This window comes from Cuculus canorus, chromosome 3, assembly GCF_017976375.1.
Source record: "Cuculus canorus isolate bCucCan1 chromosome 3, bCucCan1.pri, whole genome shotgun sequence".
In the NCBI taxonomy this organism is placed as follows: domain Eukaryota; kingdom Metazoa; phylum Chordata; class Aves; order Cuculiformes; family Cuculidae; genus Cuculus; species Cuculus canorus.
In genome coordinates, this window is record NC_071403.1 from 72612370 (window position 1) to 72632127 (window position 19758).

At 36.9% G+C, this 19758-nt stretch overlaps 1 protein-coding gene across 26 annotated transcripts in view; it reads right to left on the reverse strand.

Annotated features, from left to right (window-relative positions):
• NRXN1 (neurexin 1) overlaps positions 1–19758 on the reverse strand; it is a 771544-nt gene that overhangs the window by 513469 nt on the left and 238317 nt on the right. For all 26 annotated transcript variants that reach the window (XM_054061852.1, XM_054061851.1, XM_054061849.1 and 23 more), the window contains one exon: positions 1948–2249. In XM_054061852.1, coding sequence (XP_053917827.1) covers positions 1948–2249 — 302 coding nt within the window. The remainder of the gene's footprint in view (positions 1–1947; positions 2250–19758) is intronic.

Sequence of the window (19758 nt, forward strand, 5' to 3'; positions counted from 1 at the left end):
AAAAACTGTGAACAGAATAACGATTGTTACTTAAAAAATATGATGGTCACTATCATGTTAGTACATTATTTGGTTCAGGTAACGGTTAGTAGAATGAAACATTCCATGAATGACATGTTAGTTATTAAGCATGTTAGTAACATAGAAAAAGGGCAAAAAAACTTTACAAGAAAAAAAGCAGACTAACAAATATGCCTCCACAGAGGTAACAGCAATAGTTATTCCTCCTGCAAATATATTTCAGAACTCATCAGCTCTCCACTATACAGAAACAGACATACGGTAATGTTCCCTTCATCCTCCTTTCACTTAATGCATCTGACAGACATTCAAAAATGGCTAACGGGATCAAAATGCCTAAAGCTCATCAGCTGACCACTGCTTGCCCTACACCCACAGCTGGTCCCCCAGCAAATTACTGTGAATTGCACCCCCTCCTACTCATTTGTCTTTTTTTTTTTTTCATTTTATATTTTTTTAGGTTTTGTTTCATTTTTTTTGTTTTGGTTTTTGGATAGAGATATATATATATATTACAGCATTCAAGGAATCCTTCTCAACTCCAAAACTTCTTTCGGTCATATTGATGGACTTTAGGATCACAGTTTACTGCAATGAAACAAAGCAAAGATCCTGACACAGAGAATGAGTAGAATGGATTTCTGCAACTGCCTTCTGAACATGCACCTAGTTTACATCTACAGAAGTCAACTGCACTTTCCCCCCTCCCCACATTTCATCATTTCATTAACAGGTTTGGTAGGTAACATGAGCAAAGGCAAATCTAGAAAGTGGGTCCCTTGCTGTCTCTTTCAAATATCTTTCCATCTTGTAGTTACCAATGAAGTAGAACACAGTTTATACTCTTTACAAAAATAATCTGACAGATATGCTGTTTGGAAACCTAACGTAAAAGGAGTTAATTCAAGAGTAACCCAAAAAAATTATTTAATCTAAAGGGTTACCTTATTTTTTTGTATTTTTTTAAACCAAATATCACAGTATAATTCAATCCAGCTCATTGTTAAAAAAGAAATTCCAAACTAAAAAAAGTTATAGCTAGACCAGTTTAAAAAGAAAAGGGAAAGAAGAGGTTAGATGGATTAGTTAACAGCTCCGCGAAACAGAGCTGTTTTATTAAAAGGAAACGAAAGATTCCAATCAAGCTGCAACTGTTTAGAGAAACAACAAATACGTTAAGGATATTACTTAAGACAGACATTTAGGGCAGAAAAATATAGCACTTTACAAAATTACATGTTACTAACGATAAAGTACTTTAAAACATTAATATACAGAACAGTTTAGTGCCACATACGTGCATATATCGTGCACTTAGTTAGCACATACAGTATACACACATACATGGTATTCTCTTTACCCTCATCCCTCCCATCCCAACCTCAAATTGAACTGTTGATCTACAAACCCCCTATCACAGCACCAAGAGCAAGCATGCAATTGCCTAGATATTTTATATTTTACTGCTGCGTTTGCTTAGTTAAATGTGGCATGACGTGCAAGATGCCTCCACACAGTGCACCAACTTTATCCAATAATAAATTTACTGCCCACTTTTAAATGGAGAAAAATATATAAAACATTTCTTTTTAAGAGTTGCAATTCAGTTAGAGAAACTCATGTGTTATGGAAAGTTATCAGCCTTGGCTAACGCAAGACTGCAAGGGCAGACAGTTGTACTGGAGAAACATCTGGGTGATACCTATAGTCTTTAAAACATCTAACTGCTACCATCTCAGACAGCTGCTTGCCCTGCTACTTTCTAGATATGCCCCTGCTCAAGTGTGGCAGGAATATCCCTCTGTGTGCAAATAAACAACTAATAAAAAGCCTGCTAAACATCCAATGTCACACTATGCACTTTTCAAATCATCAAGCATTTACTCATAACAAAGTCAGTTATTCTTGTATCCATTGTACTGTTACCTGACGCAGATTCCTGGTTACTTTCACATCATGCCAGGCATTGTCATTAAATTTCCCATTCACAGGTTCCACCAGTGCTTCAAAGGCCCCTGAGCCCAAATTAATGACCAAGGAGACAGCTCCATTTTTCAGTGCAAGATTGACATAATCAGCCGATTTTCCTGTGTGAAGCATCAGTCCGTTCCTCTGAAGAGTTTTAAATGACAGAGTTATTTCATCACTGCTACTCTGGATGGGATTCTGAGATAAATCATAGCAGAAGTATTCTGATCCCTTGAATGTTGCAATATATTCTTCTTTTCCTGCCAAACAAAAGGAGAGAAACAAACAAATAAATCACTGGTATATAATTAAAAGCAACTTGCATGAATTATTCTCATAGCTAATTCAACAGTATTAACGTAAGTACTGTATCAAAAAGTAATTAATTTAAAACACTTAAAAATCCATGAAGAAAAACGAAAACTATAAAATTTACTGTGTATATATTTTAAAATATTTTCTTATAGATTTTTCATGCATATGGTTAAACTCAGATACTGCATCAGCAACCACATTAAATGTTATTTGAACAATCTGATCTGGAACACATGTAAGTATAGAACGTTGAGGTGAGCATGCAAACCAAAGCATTATTCCAGTCAAACCCCAGATCTTTCACTTCCCAACTGTCACTAAAAACCATGGCATTTCAAAAAGAATCAACAACTGAGATATCTCAAAGTGCTCTGGCCTAACGTCTTGAATAAACCAAAGCTATGAACCAGCCATTGAACCATCTACCTCAAACATGCACATAGCACCGTGCTGCAGAGCAAGTTAACATGCACCAGGAAACAAACGGGGCTTTTCAGGATGTAATTTTCTAGCCACTGTGTGCCATTCAGGTTATTTTTCTTAGCATGTCCTGAAGGCAACTAAGAAACAAAACCAGCAGAAGCTAAGCTTTCAATCCTATCACAAAAGCAAGTATAGCATAAATCAAGAATATGCTTTACCCTTCAGTCCTGGACAGGAACACATACAGTGACCTTACACTACAAGTGTAAATGGTTTAGAGCAATGTGAAGTCAAGATGTATTAATTTAGCTAATAATAAGCTAGTAAAATTTCAATGGAAACCTAGACTTGGTAGAGCAGGGTAAGGCTGAAGGTATGAAAGGTATGAAGACCCAAGGATGTCAAATTTCATCATTCTTGAGAATAACCTCAAATGCAGCTGTGTGCGTCAGTCTACAATATCATCAAAACAAAGCCTAAACAATATATATTAACATATATATAAGGGAAATAATAACAGCGTGAATTCAAAAGAGACCAGTCCTTCGGAGCCTGCCCCTCTGTGCACTCTCCACAGCCCACGGAGCTTTCAGGAAATCTCCACTCCTCAAACATGGGGTTCCCTATAGGCTGTAGAGTGGATGCCTGCTCCCCAGTGTTCTCCTCTCCACAGGCTGCAGGGGGATCTCTGCTCTGGAGCGTGCAGCACCACTCCTCCTCCCATCTGGGTGCCCATGGGACTGTTTCTTGCACTTTTGTCCTCACTCCTCACTGTCATGTAATGTTTTACCCCTTGTTATGTATCCTTTCCCTGAGGTGCCCTGCTCACTGCTGAGGGGCTCAGCTCAGCTCCACTATGGGCAGCCCCATCCTCTCCCCACAGAATCTATTCCTGCAGCCCCACAACACCTCACTACAGAAATCTATTATTAAGACTAAAAGTTCTGTGTCTGTCACCCCATAATTAAGTATTCAAGGTCAAAATTTTTTGACTTAATCACATTTTTTCTTGAGGGAGAAAAAAAAAAAAAAAAGAGTCTAAATCAGCAACTCTACACTTCTTCATTAGAGGGAACGAAAACCCATAAAGTCAAACAAGAAAAAAACAATTTGAGTTGTCAGTGGTAAGAAGGTTTCTACAGGTAAGAAGGTCATAGGCTACTATGACCAGAAAATATGTTTCATAGAGATCTCATTAAACAACCCTTTAAGAAAACCAGTAGGCATCGTCTTTGACCAGTGCTACACACCCTGCAGCATCATTCACTTCTAGTTTTTGAACTGCTTCCCATTCCTTTCGGCTTCAATAATAAGGTCTGTGATACTCAGTAATGTCACTAAAACCTGTAATTAACTGATATGCTTAGTTATCTTCATACAAAGTACTTTAAAACATGTTAGATATGCTGTAGTTATTCCCCCAGCCTCACTGTGTCATCACTCTGGCACATGAGCTGATCAAAAACCAACTTGTGTATGTCACAGGGAGGACAGACCCCATTTGGGGCATTTCTGGAAAGAATTCATGAATACAGAGTTTAATTTAATCTCTAATTTCATCAACAAACTGTACGGATAGTTTGAAACTGAAGGTTTGGTAGTTGAAGGACTTTAAGTTATGCTGAAGCATTCAATTTTTTAATTAGATTTACATCAAACTAGCACTCATTTGTTTAAAAATTGACTTCAAACTGGAAAAAAAACCACTGCCAAAACTGAGCATAATATTTTACTTCAGAAAAATATTTTAGAAGGAAAACCTCTAAACACCACGGATAACAAATCTATTTGCATACTATTCAAACCAAAAATGTCCATTATTTGCTCTTTATACTTTGTAGGATCGATTTTCACACATTTGGGTTTCAGAATTCATTGCAATATTATGATACAGACTCCATATCAGGACTGCATTAGAGTAAGTTGTTAATTCTTCAAAGCAATAACGTTCATTGGGTAGGTCAGATAAGCAGGACAGCAACAACAACAACAAACAGCTCTGGCTGCAGAGTCAGGAGATAAACCCTCCTGTTTGTGGTATTCAAGAGAAGATCACCTTCCAAACTTTTAGGTCTGCAACTATGTGCAATCTGACTGAGCGGCATCATTCCTAATGTGGATAGACTACATTTATTCCATTGCCTTTGCCATGTAATGCCTTAGTAATTACGGACCCTTAAAAAACTGTTGGAAGGCCAGCTCAGAGTAGCACAAGGACGGCCAGGAGCTCCAGTATCATGTCTTGTGATTCTGGAAATCTCAAAATCTCATTTCTGAAGAGAAATCAAACTTTATTAATGACTCCTCTAGGCAAGCTCCAGCTGTAGGTACAGCAGCAACTCTTTCTCAGTAGTGATTACGATTTCAGTAAAGCTTATTAAATTGATATTTGATATAAATGGCTTGTAGGAAGATAAGGTTGAAAACAATGAAACAATTCAGTAACTTTTGATGTATTCAGAAATTCACTTCTGGCATCAAAAGGTTAAAAGAACTTTGATTTTTATTCTGACAAGTTTCACTGTGAGAGAAGAAAAAAAAAACCAGTCTGACAGACAAAAGGTCACAAGTCTTGACTGTAGCAGCTAATGAGGCAGTCTGCATATGAAACTACATAGTCATCTTGTTTTCCAGTTACTGCCACCTGCTGAGAAGGACAATACAACAAAACCAAGTATTTACTTTTAGCTTGGAGACATCCATGGCACGAATTCAAATAACAGTTAGAATCATAGAATGGTTTGAGTTGGAAAGGACCTTAAAGATTAGCCAGCTCCAACTCCCTTACCTTCCATTGGATCAGGTTGCTCAAAGCGCCATCCAGCCTGGCCTTGAACACCTCCAGTGATGGGGCAGCCATGACTTCTCTGGGTAACCTGGGCCAGTTCCTCACCACCCTCACAGGAAAACATTTCTTCCTGATCTCCCCCTCTTTCAGCTTAAAATACATTCTTCCTCATCCTATCGTGTTTTATATAAAAAATGCTTTATATAAAAATTATTTTATCTGAATATATATAAATATACAAAATATACATTAATCTACAAAGTATATTTAAATAATGTATATAAATCTACACTAAAAAGTTATAAACTGCTGCTTCATGACTTTTGTTGATTTTAAAATAAATTAAGAACAGGTTTTATTAATATCCAATAGTGTATACTACTGGTTGTTTGTTTATTTTTTAAATTATCACTTAATGACACTTACAGAAACCATTAAAAATGCATGGCAGTCACTCTAGCCAATATGAAGTGTTGCACTTCATTTAATGACTAAAATGTAATTACTTGCACAGAAAAGTACAAGATAACATGAACACCAATAGCTGAATTTAACATGGTTTTTTTCTGAATTCTGAGTCATGTAAGTTATTGTATATTACTGCAGCTACAATTCTGAATTTGTAGATATGCATAACAACAGAAACACATGACCTGTGTCACAGAAAGGGTTCAGACAAGGAGCAGTTATATTAAAGCACTTGCTACTGCAGAAAGGATGTTTTTCCCAATTTCTTATCTAGAATTTGCCCTGTTCGCCACTGAAGTCAACAGTAGTTTTGGTATTCACTTCTTTGGAGGTGCATTCAAGTCCTTAGGGTCTGATAAAATGCCCAGAAGGAACACTTCTGCAAGCCTTAGTAGATTTTACAATCCTACATAAGCACTATATGAAGCTTTACGGCATACCTAGCTTGCTCTCTGGCGGCATTAAACCATAAAATAGGGCTGGCTGATTCTATAAGGATTTGATTGTGTGCCCATGCCCGTTTTAAATCAAATGCATATGACTGGATGGTTCTGATCTCATCAGGTAGTAACAATAATGGGACCATAGACTAGAGAAATAAAATTGTCCAGAGAGACTAAGTCAAAACTATGTGTTGGTAGCTGCAATGTTTCTTCACAGAAGAAGAAACCAAAAGTCTTAAAATAAGTCTATTAACTAAATTCCAAGGACCCATGCCACGTGACAAACCAATTTACTGTTATACAAACAAAAGGTAGTAGAGGGTGGTCAATTTATCTCTCTGCCTACCAAAAGAATTCTTTTTAAAGAGAAAATAAGCTGACACAGGTGATGCTCTAAGACGTAAGTTCCTTCTGTGCAATCTTCCAAACATTAAATACAGATAGAACAAAAATTGTGCTAAACCAGATCCTAGAAGGTTCCGAGATGAACTGTTTTGTGCTCCATTTTCATGGCAATTTAAAAATTCAAATGTTTATTCTTCAAGCCATTTTCTTATTCATAAAGTCTTTCAAAAACTAATGCAACCAGGGAAAACTACACCAAAATGTGTAGACGAAACCATTAACAAGGATGACTAAAACAATAAAATCAGGCAGTCTGGACTCCTCCTCCTTCAGGAAAAAAAATCAATGATTGGAAGCTGTGCAGTAATACCAAACTAAGGCCTTGACATTACATACAAGGGGACTACTCTCTGCATGAGGTACGTGCTGTATAACCTAATATGATCTCTGGATGAATCGCCCATAAGGCTTCTCAGCACACTGACAGGCCAGCCTATACCTTTCCATTAATAAGTCACTGACTGGACCTGAAGATGAAAAACTATAAACACTATAAAGTATTTCCTCAAATTTTGTACCTGAATTTGACTATAATTTGTTTCCCAATTATATAAAACAGAATTCCAGGATTGCATATATAAAAAAACTCATGCAGGTATTCAAGTTAAAAAAAAACAAATTATCACTGTCTGCTTAATAAATAAGACTTAAAAATGAAACCAACAAAAACAATGGAATTATGATAAAACCTCAGAAACTATTAATTTAAATGGAGTATAGACAGCCTACTTTATCTGTTAGGGTTGAACTCATTTTTAAAAACATTGTTGTTGATGTATCCTATCAGTTTTCTCTTCCTATCTCACCTTAATATTTCTTTTTATATAAGAATCTCCCATTCTTCCTTCCCTTTCTCACAGTCTTTCATTCCTTTCCAGCAACCGTTCCTCTTGTCCCCTAAACAAGTCATCACAGAAAATTCTAAGTAAACAATCTGGGGAGAAAGCAAGAGTCATGATTTCAAATCCACAACTAGGAAACATCCCTCTGCTTCTTCCCCCTTACCCCATCCTTCCCTCTATGTCATGTAAATACAGATTCCTGGCTCTCTTCCCTATTAACATGGCACATTGTGAAAAGAAATAGACAAGACATACTGGAATAAATTCTCTACCAGGAACTAAAATTGCTGTTCTTGAGCATCTTATTCATCAGCATCCCCAAAAACGTACTGCACAATCCACTGTAATATTTAAGCAAACTTTGAGTAAGGAACAAGATAAGCCTTTATTACACATAAATCAGCAAATAAGAAAAGTAGCACTCACAAAATCTTAAGAGCAAACAGCGACACTGTGAATGGAACTTTTGGTCTCAAAAGAGGTGCAATCATTACTGATAAATGAAGATGCAGTATTAAAAAAAAAAAAACCAAAACAGATCCACTACACCACCTTCATCTTCCTTTATTAGGAAATAAGCCCTTTGTGAGATAATCCTGGCTAGCCTAACGTGAGAACAAAACATTTAAGACCATGAGAAACTTTTCCTGAAGGAGTCGGGAATCATTTCTCAAGGGATGCTTAATATTATTTTAAATGGTTCTTCCACAGAAAAATGCTGTACTGGTGTCTATTCCATCCTAAAGATCCAAGGAGCTGGTGAACCCACCTCAAGCCCTTTTCCAAGACAAAATACTGTACTCAAAAAGATGATAAGAGATGTAGAACTTCAGTTATTTATTCTAACTTACAAAGTCAGGCTACCATAGTCTCTGTTTATGAAGTCCACTCTCAGTACATGTCTGTCTCAAAAAGACACTACACTCAAAATCCTGTCCTGTTGTGGACCCCTCAGTACAAAAAGGACGTCAAGTTGCTGCAGCATGTCCAGAAATGGGCAACAAAGCTGGGGAAGTATCTGGAGAACAAGTCTTATGAGGAGCAACTGAGGTAAATGAGGGCTGTGGAGCCTGGAGGAAAGGAGGCTGAGGGGAGACCTCATGACAATCTTAAGCTCCTTGAAAGGAAGATGCAGGGAGGTGGGTCTCTTCTCCCAAGGAACAAGCAATATGAGAAGAGGACATGGCCACAAGTTGTACCAGGAGAGGTTTAGATTCGATATTAAGAAAAAAATTCTTTATTGAAAGAGTGGTGAAGCATTGGAAAAGGGTGTCCAGGGAAATGGTGGAATCTCCATCCCTGGAGGTGCTCAAAAACATGTAGTTGTGGCACTTCAGGACATGATTTAATAGGCATAGTGATGTTGGGCTGACCGTTGGATTGGATGATCTTAGAGGTCCCTTTCCAACCTCAATGGTTCTATACTTCTATCTAACATACAAGAAAAATCAGTAAACATTTAAGTAAACTAAATTGCAAAGTAATATACCACCCGACAATAAGAATTTAACAGCTTAATTGATAGAAACTCATGCATGACATGTTGCAGTAGCAGAGGAAAAACTTGGAAAAGCTTTTCCAACTCCTGTGTTATTTTATGTGCAATCATTAAATTAGTTGCCAATTACAAGAAGTATTAACTCACACAATGTAAGCGTCTGATCCCCCTCCGTCATCTCAGATAAGAATAAAACTATGATAGTTGCCACTCATGATAAATGACTTGCAGGGAACATTAGATAAGTGATAAATTACTCCATTTCGCTAAACATTAATTTTAATTTCTAAAATGGCTCGACCATGCAATTTCACCACTAATTTTCAGTTCCTTTTATTTAATCATGCAGAGTATGCACTTCAAAAGCAAATTTGCAATTGGGAGGGAGAGTGAAGTCAGCATGAGTTTTAGGAATGATGGCGTCTCAGTGTACACTAAATACAAGACTGCTATAAGGTGGAAATAAGTGAATCGTTTCCCTGTGAACAGTCATATCATTAAAAAGTAGATTATAGAGTCCTGCAGTTTATATCATAGAGATAATGCCATTCATATAATTACTCAAACTTCCTAAGCCTGACATAGTAATTTTAAAGCCATTCTTGTCAAGAATAAACTGCACAATACCAAATATATATAACTCTTCTACATTAATAGGAAAAACTAGTTTTAATCAACATTGGTCTTGCCTTAAGACTCAGTAAGATTTTGGTTACGTGTTGGGAAACCAGGTTAGCATTATCCTGAAAAATAAATACAGGCTTTGGTTGCTCTGCCAAGGTAAAAACCATGCGGAACAACTTACTGAAGGCCTCTTCAAGTCTCAAGGCTCCCACTGACTTTGCAATTGAACTGCAAAATACGGATTTTTTTGGCTTTCAAATGATCAGAAGCATGGAGGCTTTTGCTATCAGGTAGCTTATAGAAAGCAGAGTTGGTTGAAAAAAATGACATTAGAGTAGTAAAAATAATAGGTTTAATTTTTCTCTCTCTAATTATAAAAACTCTGCAAACATGAGTTTTAAAAAAAATCTGGTTTGACCTAGGAGAGGTAAAGTTCTTCATCCCCATCCTGGGCCAGCTCTCTTCTTTGTACATCTTCACAGGGAGAGCTGCAGAAAATCCACATGCATTTGTTCTTGTGAAAATTAAAAGCAGGCTGTGTGCTAGATAAAAATAAAAATTCAGTTTCTGCTCTGCTCCTTGGAAAAAACAATATCACCTCACTCCTTGCAGAGGGTCTTCCAGAAGACTTTTTATATATCCCATCCAATGAATCATCAAAAATGGATGCTGAAATAATACGTAATAATATCTAATAAAAAGCAGTAAAAATTCAGATTATCTTTCTCTAAATGTTAAATTGACTATGATCACGCACTGAGTAATGAAGTTTGTTTTTTTTTTTTAATTTCCTTTTACGAATATAGTTTGTGGACAAAACTAAAAGACAAGAGAAACATTTAAGTCATGAGCGCAGCACAGACCCTTCTTGATTTGTAGTAAGAACAGACAACATTGTTCTCTGAAAAGAAGAATCACCTACATATCTAGATTTAAAAAGACAACACAGAAAGTGTGTATTTTAGAATGGAGGCAAATAAATTATTAGTAGTAGCTATTTGTATAACAGTAGCAACTCCTGTTAAGGTCATGGGCATAAAGGCAGCAGAACTGTTTGTATTGTATGGAAGAAAACAGCCACAGGTATTTACACAGAGCTGCAACCACCTGCATATGTAATGTAAGAAACATTGAAGGGCAAACTCAGGGCACTTGTATATGACCATTAAATGATTATTTCAAAATCCACATAAAAATCTCAAATGGCTTCTCAATATACATAAAACTTGATGGTTATAATACTGCTATAATCTAACATTAAGGCTGTGATACCTTCCTAGAAACACCTGGACCTATTCCTTAAATCACTCTTTTTTCTGTTTTATCAATGCTGCCCTCCACTCCATCTTTTCCAGCTTCTCTCCTTCAGAGACCATTCTTATTGTGCTGTAATTCCTGCTGAGAGGCAAAGGGAGGCTAAGCCGTATGCAGCTCAGTGTTAGCTAATCAGCAGCTACTGCAAACGCCCAATCACAGCTGAAGATCAGAACACGCCTTAGTAACAACAGCAGTGCCATTGCCATTCAGCATGCAGCAGCCAGGTATGGAAAAAAACCCAAAAAACAAACGGTAATGCGTGAAGAACGCAAGTAAAAAAAACAATTAAATTCAAAGCAATTTAGCATGTTTTATCTTGGAAAAGATATCGAACCCTGATAAAATCCACAAAAGGCTGACAGATGATATTACAACACTGATGCATCATAGCGGTTCCCCCCCCCCCCCCAGCATGCTAGAACTGGTTTTACTAGACTTAGGAGCTATTCTAAAATTCCTCCTTGCTGCAGTACTGGTAAGTGTGTTGGCATTATTGGTTCCTCTTAAATTAACATTCACTTTTCAAGAAAACAGAACAAAACAAAAATACAAGTACAAATATTTTTGTAATAGTTCCATAGGATACAACTGCTCTTCACAATCTTTAATCTCCCTACCCTCAATCAAAATTTAGGTCACACTATTTTGGAAAGGGGGAGTTATGAGGCAGAGCTCTGTAGATGTAAATAAGGGCCAATGTCTGGAGAATATCACACCAGGGTTTTGCATAAATAAGAACCACAGATATTCAGATGGTAATTTCACATAGACGCAAAATCTGGGTTTACCTAATTGCAGACATGAAAGTAATTTTTTTTTGGCTAGTTAAGACAGATAGGACTGAATGACCTTTAAGGGTCCCTTCCAACACAAACTATTCTATGATTCTATCAAACAGTGATTACAGCTCAAACCTATTACACCATAACTTTTTCCATGACTTTCTAAAGCTTACCCCATAAAGTGATAAGAAGGAAATAGTTTAATGAAACTTGATAGATGCATTAAGAAGCTTTAAGTGACAACTATAAGTCTTCCTATTATATATTAAACATAAACAAATCTTTCTATCACTTCCACTTCTTTACACTACGTACCAGGACTTGACGAGACGTACTCATTAACAGAGTTTAGTTATGTACTAACGCACTCCCAGTAAGATATATAAAAAATAAGGCCTTTGAGGACCACTCAATATTGTTTATTGTTTTAAATGAGAGTTTTCAGAAATGATAAGTAGGTTTCTCAGACTGACATTATTTATTTCTTATTTAGCAACTTATAGTTTTATTTTGAGCTATATGTATATTTAGATTAGAGATTAGGAAGGAATATTTTCTTGTGAAGGTGGTGAGGCACTGGCACAGGCTGCCCAGAGAAGTCGTGGCTGCCCTATCCGCAGAGGTATTCAAGGCCAGGCTGGATGAGGCTTTGAGCAACCTGATCCAGTAGGAGCTGTCCCTGCCCATGGCAGGGAAGTTAGAACTGGATTGGCTTTAAGGTCTATTCACCCAAGCCATTCTATGGTTCTATAAAAGAATTATGTCTAATCTTTGAAGGACTATTGTAGGTACATACTATAAAAACATTAAAGATTTCTAAACTATAATGAAGTCTCACTATCAAATCTGAGAAAATCCAAGAAAACTTCTGCAAGTGGCAAAATAATCAGTATTATAGACATTAGGCATTTAGTGTTTTGATGACTGACTATTTTTTTCCCCCCATGAATTTAATATTACTTACTGATCTCTCTATTTTTTTTTTCAGGAGCTGTAAGTCTTTGAAACTGCTCGATAAGGAGACCTCCCTACTGAGACTACCAATGGTCTTTTGACAGAAAACTGCAATAACAGTGTAAAAGTGAAAGAAGATTAGCAGAGTATAAAAATAATTGGACTCTAGTGCTGTATTGACATTTTACAGGAAAGATTTGCTGTCATGTCCGAGACACGTTAACTGCTGGTAAATTCCACTAAAGACAGCACATTTATATCACTGATATTTTATCCTCTTCTTTATGCAACAAATTGTCCCTAATAAATTGAAAGACTTAATGTCATAATTTAACATATTTGCACCATTATATGCATCTAACATAAAACTTAAAATCTCATTTCTCAGGTGATGGAAAAGGTAGAAAAAGAGACACAGATAGAAGGAGCGACATGGCCAGAAACATTGACTGATCTTAGAAACATTAGACATTAACAAGTCATTTCACTTCTTAAAGAACTTGTCTAACACAACTACCCAATATATTCCAATATTTATAATTAGTGAACAGGAGCTTTGTATTATTTACGGCCTGATGTCCTATGGAAATGAAGGAAAAAAAACAAATAAAGTAATCATGCAAAGAACACTTACATAAGAAACGTAATAAAAAACCCCCATTTAATAGCTGTTTTGAGGGATAAGATGAAGATAAGATGCTCTACTACAAGTATAATCCATAACTTTCAGATCTGGCTACTCTTCCTTTTTCAATAATACTTAGAACTATAGACCGGCTTGGGTTGGAAAGGACCTTAAAGTCATCCAATTCTACCCCCACACCCCACCCCCGCCACGGGCAGGGACACCTTCCACTGGACCAGGTTGTTCAAAGTCCCAACCGACTTGGCTTTGAACACTTCCAGGGATGGGCATCCACGACTTCTCTGGACAGCGTGGGCCAGTGTCTCACCACCCTCACAACAAAACATTTCTTCATAAGTTTTCATGTAAATCTCCCCTCTTTCAGCTTAAAACTGTTTCCCCTCATCCTACACCCACATTCCCTGATCAAGAGCCCCTCTCCAGCTTTCCTGTAGCCCCTTTCAGTACTGGAATGCTCCTCTAAGGTCTTCCTGGAGCCTTTTTTTTCTCTAGGCTGAAGAACTCAAACTCTATCGGCTTGTCTTCTTATGGGAGGAGCTCCAGCCTTCTAATCATCTTCATGGCCTCATCTGGATTCATTCCAACAGATCCATGCCCTTCTTATGCTGAGAACTCCAGAACTTTACGCATCCCCAGGTCTAATCTGTGAGCAAGGTCTAAAGTTTCTTTACATCTCAAGGCATGGAGATTGGGTTCACCACAGTTGCTGGTACTGCACTATGCTTTTAGATGGAGGGGACAGAGGAAGAACCAATGAAGTCTGTATCCTTGCACCAAATGTTTTGGCAATAAACATCTATTGTCTACAAAGTTTCATCTCCTAACCAATGAGGGGGAAAAAAGCAAGACAGAAGCCTCTAACAACAACAGTAGGAGCCACAGGCTGGTTCCTCCTGCACAGCTTGAACATGACTGTCAGTGCCATACAAAACTACATAGGAATTAGGAGCAAGGAGTATCACTGGAATGACTACGTGAACACAAAAAATGATAGTGTAGGAAAACCTACACAAACTAAGTATATTAAACAACTTCCACTCCCCTCAGGAGAAAAAAGAAATTTTCTTCTTCCCTATAGCACAACATAAGTGAAAATTTGCTTCAAATCATAATTTGAACACAAATGCCCTCATTAGCCACCTCCACTTCCCTCACATCCATACCTCATGGGTCCCCTGCAGTTGTTGGTCAGCTGTTTAGACATACAGCCCCTGAGGCTGGTTAGGTCTTACATTTACTGCATTATCAAAATACCACGGTGCAGTACCCAGAGTGACAGGATCAATAGAGAGTCAGAGAAAGTTTGCACTATGAGGACTATAAGCTGTTAATTCTACTTCCTCTACAACTTAGAGTTTCCTGTGGATTACCGAATTATCTCTTGCTTTTCAAAATCTCTTTCATTTTTATAGCACTCTGAGAAAACAGGTAAAGCCCTTTACATACAATATGCAAGCCATTTGATTCTGAGTATGTCACTAGATTACTAGAGCCATTTGATGGCTACCCTCAATAGCTTCAAATTAATTAATATTGAAGAGTTCTTCATAAAATATACTAGCATACATCACTGAAACATCAGTTAACAGTTACTACATTCATAAAATTATTTAAAGCTTTCTGAACTTCCAGGGAAGAAAGGGAATTATTGCACCTGCCAATCAAGAGTACATTCTGTAGTCGTTATCTATATTTCTTCCAAAGGCTTCAACTCCCTACAGGTTTGTCAAGAGTTTTGCTTTCAGTCCTATAAAATTCAGTTTTGCTACCAATAGGAACCTCTGTTTGAAATACATGAGAATCCCACCCCTCAGTATGATTGCTGAGGTAATATTATACCTCAGTCTTCCAATGAAACAGTGGTACAGTCGTAAATGGTTTAAAATAAAAAGTATATCCATCAATAAAACTCTGCTTGATTATCATTAAACCAGAAGTCTGCAGACTATCTATCTGCTCTTTCCCAATTCTCTTCTACTTGTGTTCATTTTCATTGCATTCTTAAATTGAAATTTAGAGGTAAAACACAATTTAATTCCAGGATAATTTGATTATTTTGTTACTCAATGATTATTTGTTTGTACAGTAGTCTGGGGCTATGGAGACAACAGGCATATTGAAGTATTTCCATTTTATACGCAAAAGCAGGCAGTGTTTACCTATCTGCTAGCCATGAAATTACAATTGTGCGATATATCCAAGTCCAGTTCTTGTTTTGTCTTGCTAGATCTCTCTCAGTTATTTCCCAACACAGAGTTAATAAGCAACTTTTCCATGCTGCCATACAAAAAACAGACTGATTGATTTAGGCAAATTTAGTCTCCCCATTTTTATCTTCTTCCCCCATCTTCCACTTCTTCAGTCTGTTTGTCCAGGCCCAAGCACAAATGAACAATGGCTCCTAAGAATGCTACTATACAGAAAACTTTTCTTCACTCGTTGTTTTGTTTTTCTGTGGGTTCCTGCCGCTGTAACTGACCCAGGAAATTACTAAACCCATTTATCCCTGTAACAGCAAAGAACCATTTCAGACGGAAGAAAAACCATTACTAAAGATTCTGTTGAAATTTACTTTGGGTTTCCAAAGTGGTTTCCAGAGAAGTTGAATCTTGACTCATTTCTGATCTAGGTATTTTTCCCTGGCAAGTGAGTACATCTAGGACAAGATAATTGTGAACATTCCTTGGCTACACTCAAGACTCATGAAAACATTAAGTCCTCTTACTGTCATCAAGCTATAAATCCAGCATTATCATTGAATCAAGGAATGTTCAGGTTGGAAAGGACCTTAAAGATCATCCAGTTCCAACTCCCCTGCCATGGGAGGGAACATCTTCCACTGGATCAGCTTGCTCAGAGCCTCATCCAATCCTGGCCTTTATGTTTGGAAAAGCATGCTTTCATTCCCTGCTGTAGTTTTGTAAAGTAACAACCCTGACAGCAGAGTAACATTCACCTGACCTGCTAGCTCCTGTGCTCACTCAATTCCACTCCAGCGCTTTGGATGCATTTTCTTCCAGTCACAGCTGACCACGGCCTAGGAACCAAACAACACCCAAAATCCCTAAGTGGGCAGATGCAGGATAATTCTGTATTTTGGCTCCTATACACCTACAGATCTCTCTCATTAAATGAGCTGTAACTTGAGTGGTGACCCAATTCTGCTGGATCTTTTATTGTCAGAATAAGAACAATTATAAACAGCTTCCAACAAAGCTAAATGTTCTTCAAATTTCTCTTAAAACAGTCTGCTTATTTCTGATACACTTAAATTTAATTCAGTCTCTATAGACCTCCCAATGCCTTGAATATGCACAGATGAATGCAGAAAGATTAAACATTTTCTTTCTGTGACCTATAACAATGTGCTGAAACTTTAATTATTATGTTAATTCAAGCATCGGGCCCAGTGGATTTATTATATTCCAGAAGCTAACATAATCTACACTGAAGTGAGATGTGAGCATTAGTTGCATCAAAAGTATTTAGTCTACAAATATTCAGGCAGAGTAATGGCTATATGCTAAATAAAATATTCTTAAAGTTTAATACTAATTTTGGAGCATTTTCCTCAAGAAGATGAGTAGTTCTTTAGAAAAATACCAAAATGTAGTTGCATGTAGGAGTAAAAGCTTGTGTCTTGGCCAAACATCATCACCTCAAACTCCAGTCTTTTGAAACAATACTGGTATTTATTAGAAAAAGATACTTGTCAGGACACTGTTTCTTATGCAGGTATTATACCATTATAGGATAACATTTGGGGAAAAATGCAGTTTTCCCACTGCAGGACAAGACTTGGTACTGTCCACACTGTATTAGAAATCAGAACAAGAATGTTTAACCCTGAAAATAGTGCATTTGGAATAAAGATTGCTTGTTCATAGAATCATTGAACAGTTTGGGTTAGAGGAGACCTTAAAGATCATTCAGTTCCAACATCCCTGCCATGGGCAGGGACACCTTCCACTGGATCAGGTTGCTCAAAGCCTCATCCAACCTGGCTTTGAGCACCTCCAGGGATAGGGCACCCACAACTTCTCTGGGCAACCTGTGCCAGTGCCTCACCACCCTCACAGGAAAATCTTCCTGATATCTCATCTAAATGTCCTTTCTTCCATCTTAAAACCATTCCCCCTTGTGCTGTCTCTGTACTCTCTTATCAAGAGCCCTTTCCCAGATTTCCCGCAGCCCCTTTTATTTACTGGAATGCTGCTTTAAAGTCTTCCTGAAGCCTTCTCTTCGCCAGGCTGAAAAACCCCAACTCTCTCAGCCTGTTCTCATATTGCTACATCAGAGTATTTTCTACTAAAGAAAACACCTGTGTTGAAAGTCACATTGCTCCAAATTACATCAATGGAAAGTTTAAAAAAGACATTTAATATACTAAAGGCAAGCAGGAATTAATGCAAGCATTCAGGCTTTATACTGCCAAGTAAGCTAGAGATTTTGCCCCATGCTCAGTTTTGATTATGCATTTTAATTGCTTGCTATCTTATTGTCTTGATAATCATCACCAAAACAATTCCATAATTACCAGATATAAATCTTTATGTTCTGAAGAGAAAAAAAAAATTACAACGGAATTCTTTTATGAATACTGTCTGAAGTTGATGTAAATATATTGGGCTAAAAGCTTTCAAGCTAAGATGACTGTGGATAGCTTATTTTTGTATTATTTCTAAGCAATACAATCACAAGGATATTTATTTTCTTTATTACTTTTAACACTTCTCCAACAGCAAGACCACATCTAAAGGATTCTGGCACATTTCTACTGTACTCAAATCTTATTCTTAGTGACCTGTCCAGGATGGAGGCAGCATACCCCTCCCATGAAAATAACAAGCTTATTGAGCTCCAACACAAGCCTGTTTGGTTTTTTTCCTGTTAAATTATTCAAGGTCTAACCAGGATCACACTGCAAGGATCATCTTTGTAATTTACAGAACATTTACAGTTTATTATATGAATGCAAAGTAATTCCCATTTGTGTATATATATATGAATATATTATACACATTTTATGTATTTATATATGGTTTACAACCAGGGAAGATTCTCAATGTTTTTTAATTAAATCAGTTGCTTTCCCACCATTTCAGTATTTTTTTTACATACTTAAATTAAAAAAAATCCAAAGCATTTCAAATTAACTTTCTCTAGAATATACAAGCTTATCTGATATAAGTTCTTCCTTAAAAATCTATGGGTTTTTTCTTGCTCAAAAACACACACTTTTTTTTCTTGGTAGCAAAAAAAATAATTAATGCTTTTTTGCACAGCTGAAGAGTTCAAAGTTTCCATGGTAACCAAATGAAAAGTCACTAAGGACTTGCTACCAAAGGCCTTTGCAGTAGAGACAAGATATGTCAGTGAGAGGTATTGGAAAGTATTTTATGATTATTTTAAAAAGACAGAACTAGCAAATTCAGTGCTGATTATTATAAACAAATGTTTAAAGTACACATCTTGATTATTTTTGCAGTAAGGTGCACCACAGAGAGGCTCATTAACTAAAGGTCAATCACTCCAAGTTGCATAAACAAAACAGAATACTGCAAAATGTGTTAGTGTATGGATCTCGTTATACTAAGTTTTCTCAGTTAAGTGTTTTGTTGCCATGAAAAAGATAATGTAAAGCAACGTATTCGTCATACCTCAAAATGAAACAACTCAATTGGTTTCCTGCCCTCAAGCCTGCTAACTTAATGCAGCGAGTTAGCAAAATAACCAGCTATGGTGTTAATTGCTTGAGAAGAGACAGCTCTGCATTAAAGTTGTTGCACACATGCAGATATATAAATAATTAGCCACCATTGCTTGAGGAATGTGAGCTATTACATAATTACATATGATGCTAGAAAGAAAAAAGGTTCAAGTTGAACTAGTTGGATACAAGTTTAGTACTTGTCGATCAGTGACCTAAAGTGACCAGAACAGAGAGGAATGCAAATTCAACTTCTTTCACCAAAACCACTACTCAAAAATCAATTAATCATGCTGGTAGCAAGAAATAAATTTGGTATTATTGATTCACAAGGAACTCTGAACCGAATTCTTCTTTTCTCAGCTGTACCATCTCAAACATAAATAGTTATTTCTAATCCATCATGTAAGATGCACTAGATTTCTATACATTTTCTGTACATTTCTATACTAGTTATAACCCACTTAAAATAATTCCATTATATTATGTATGTATTTATGTATGACAGTATTACAGGAACATACTTCTTGGAGCCAGATCCCAACCATTCATCG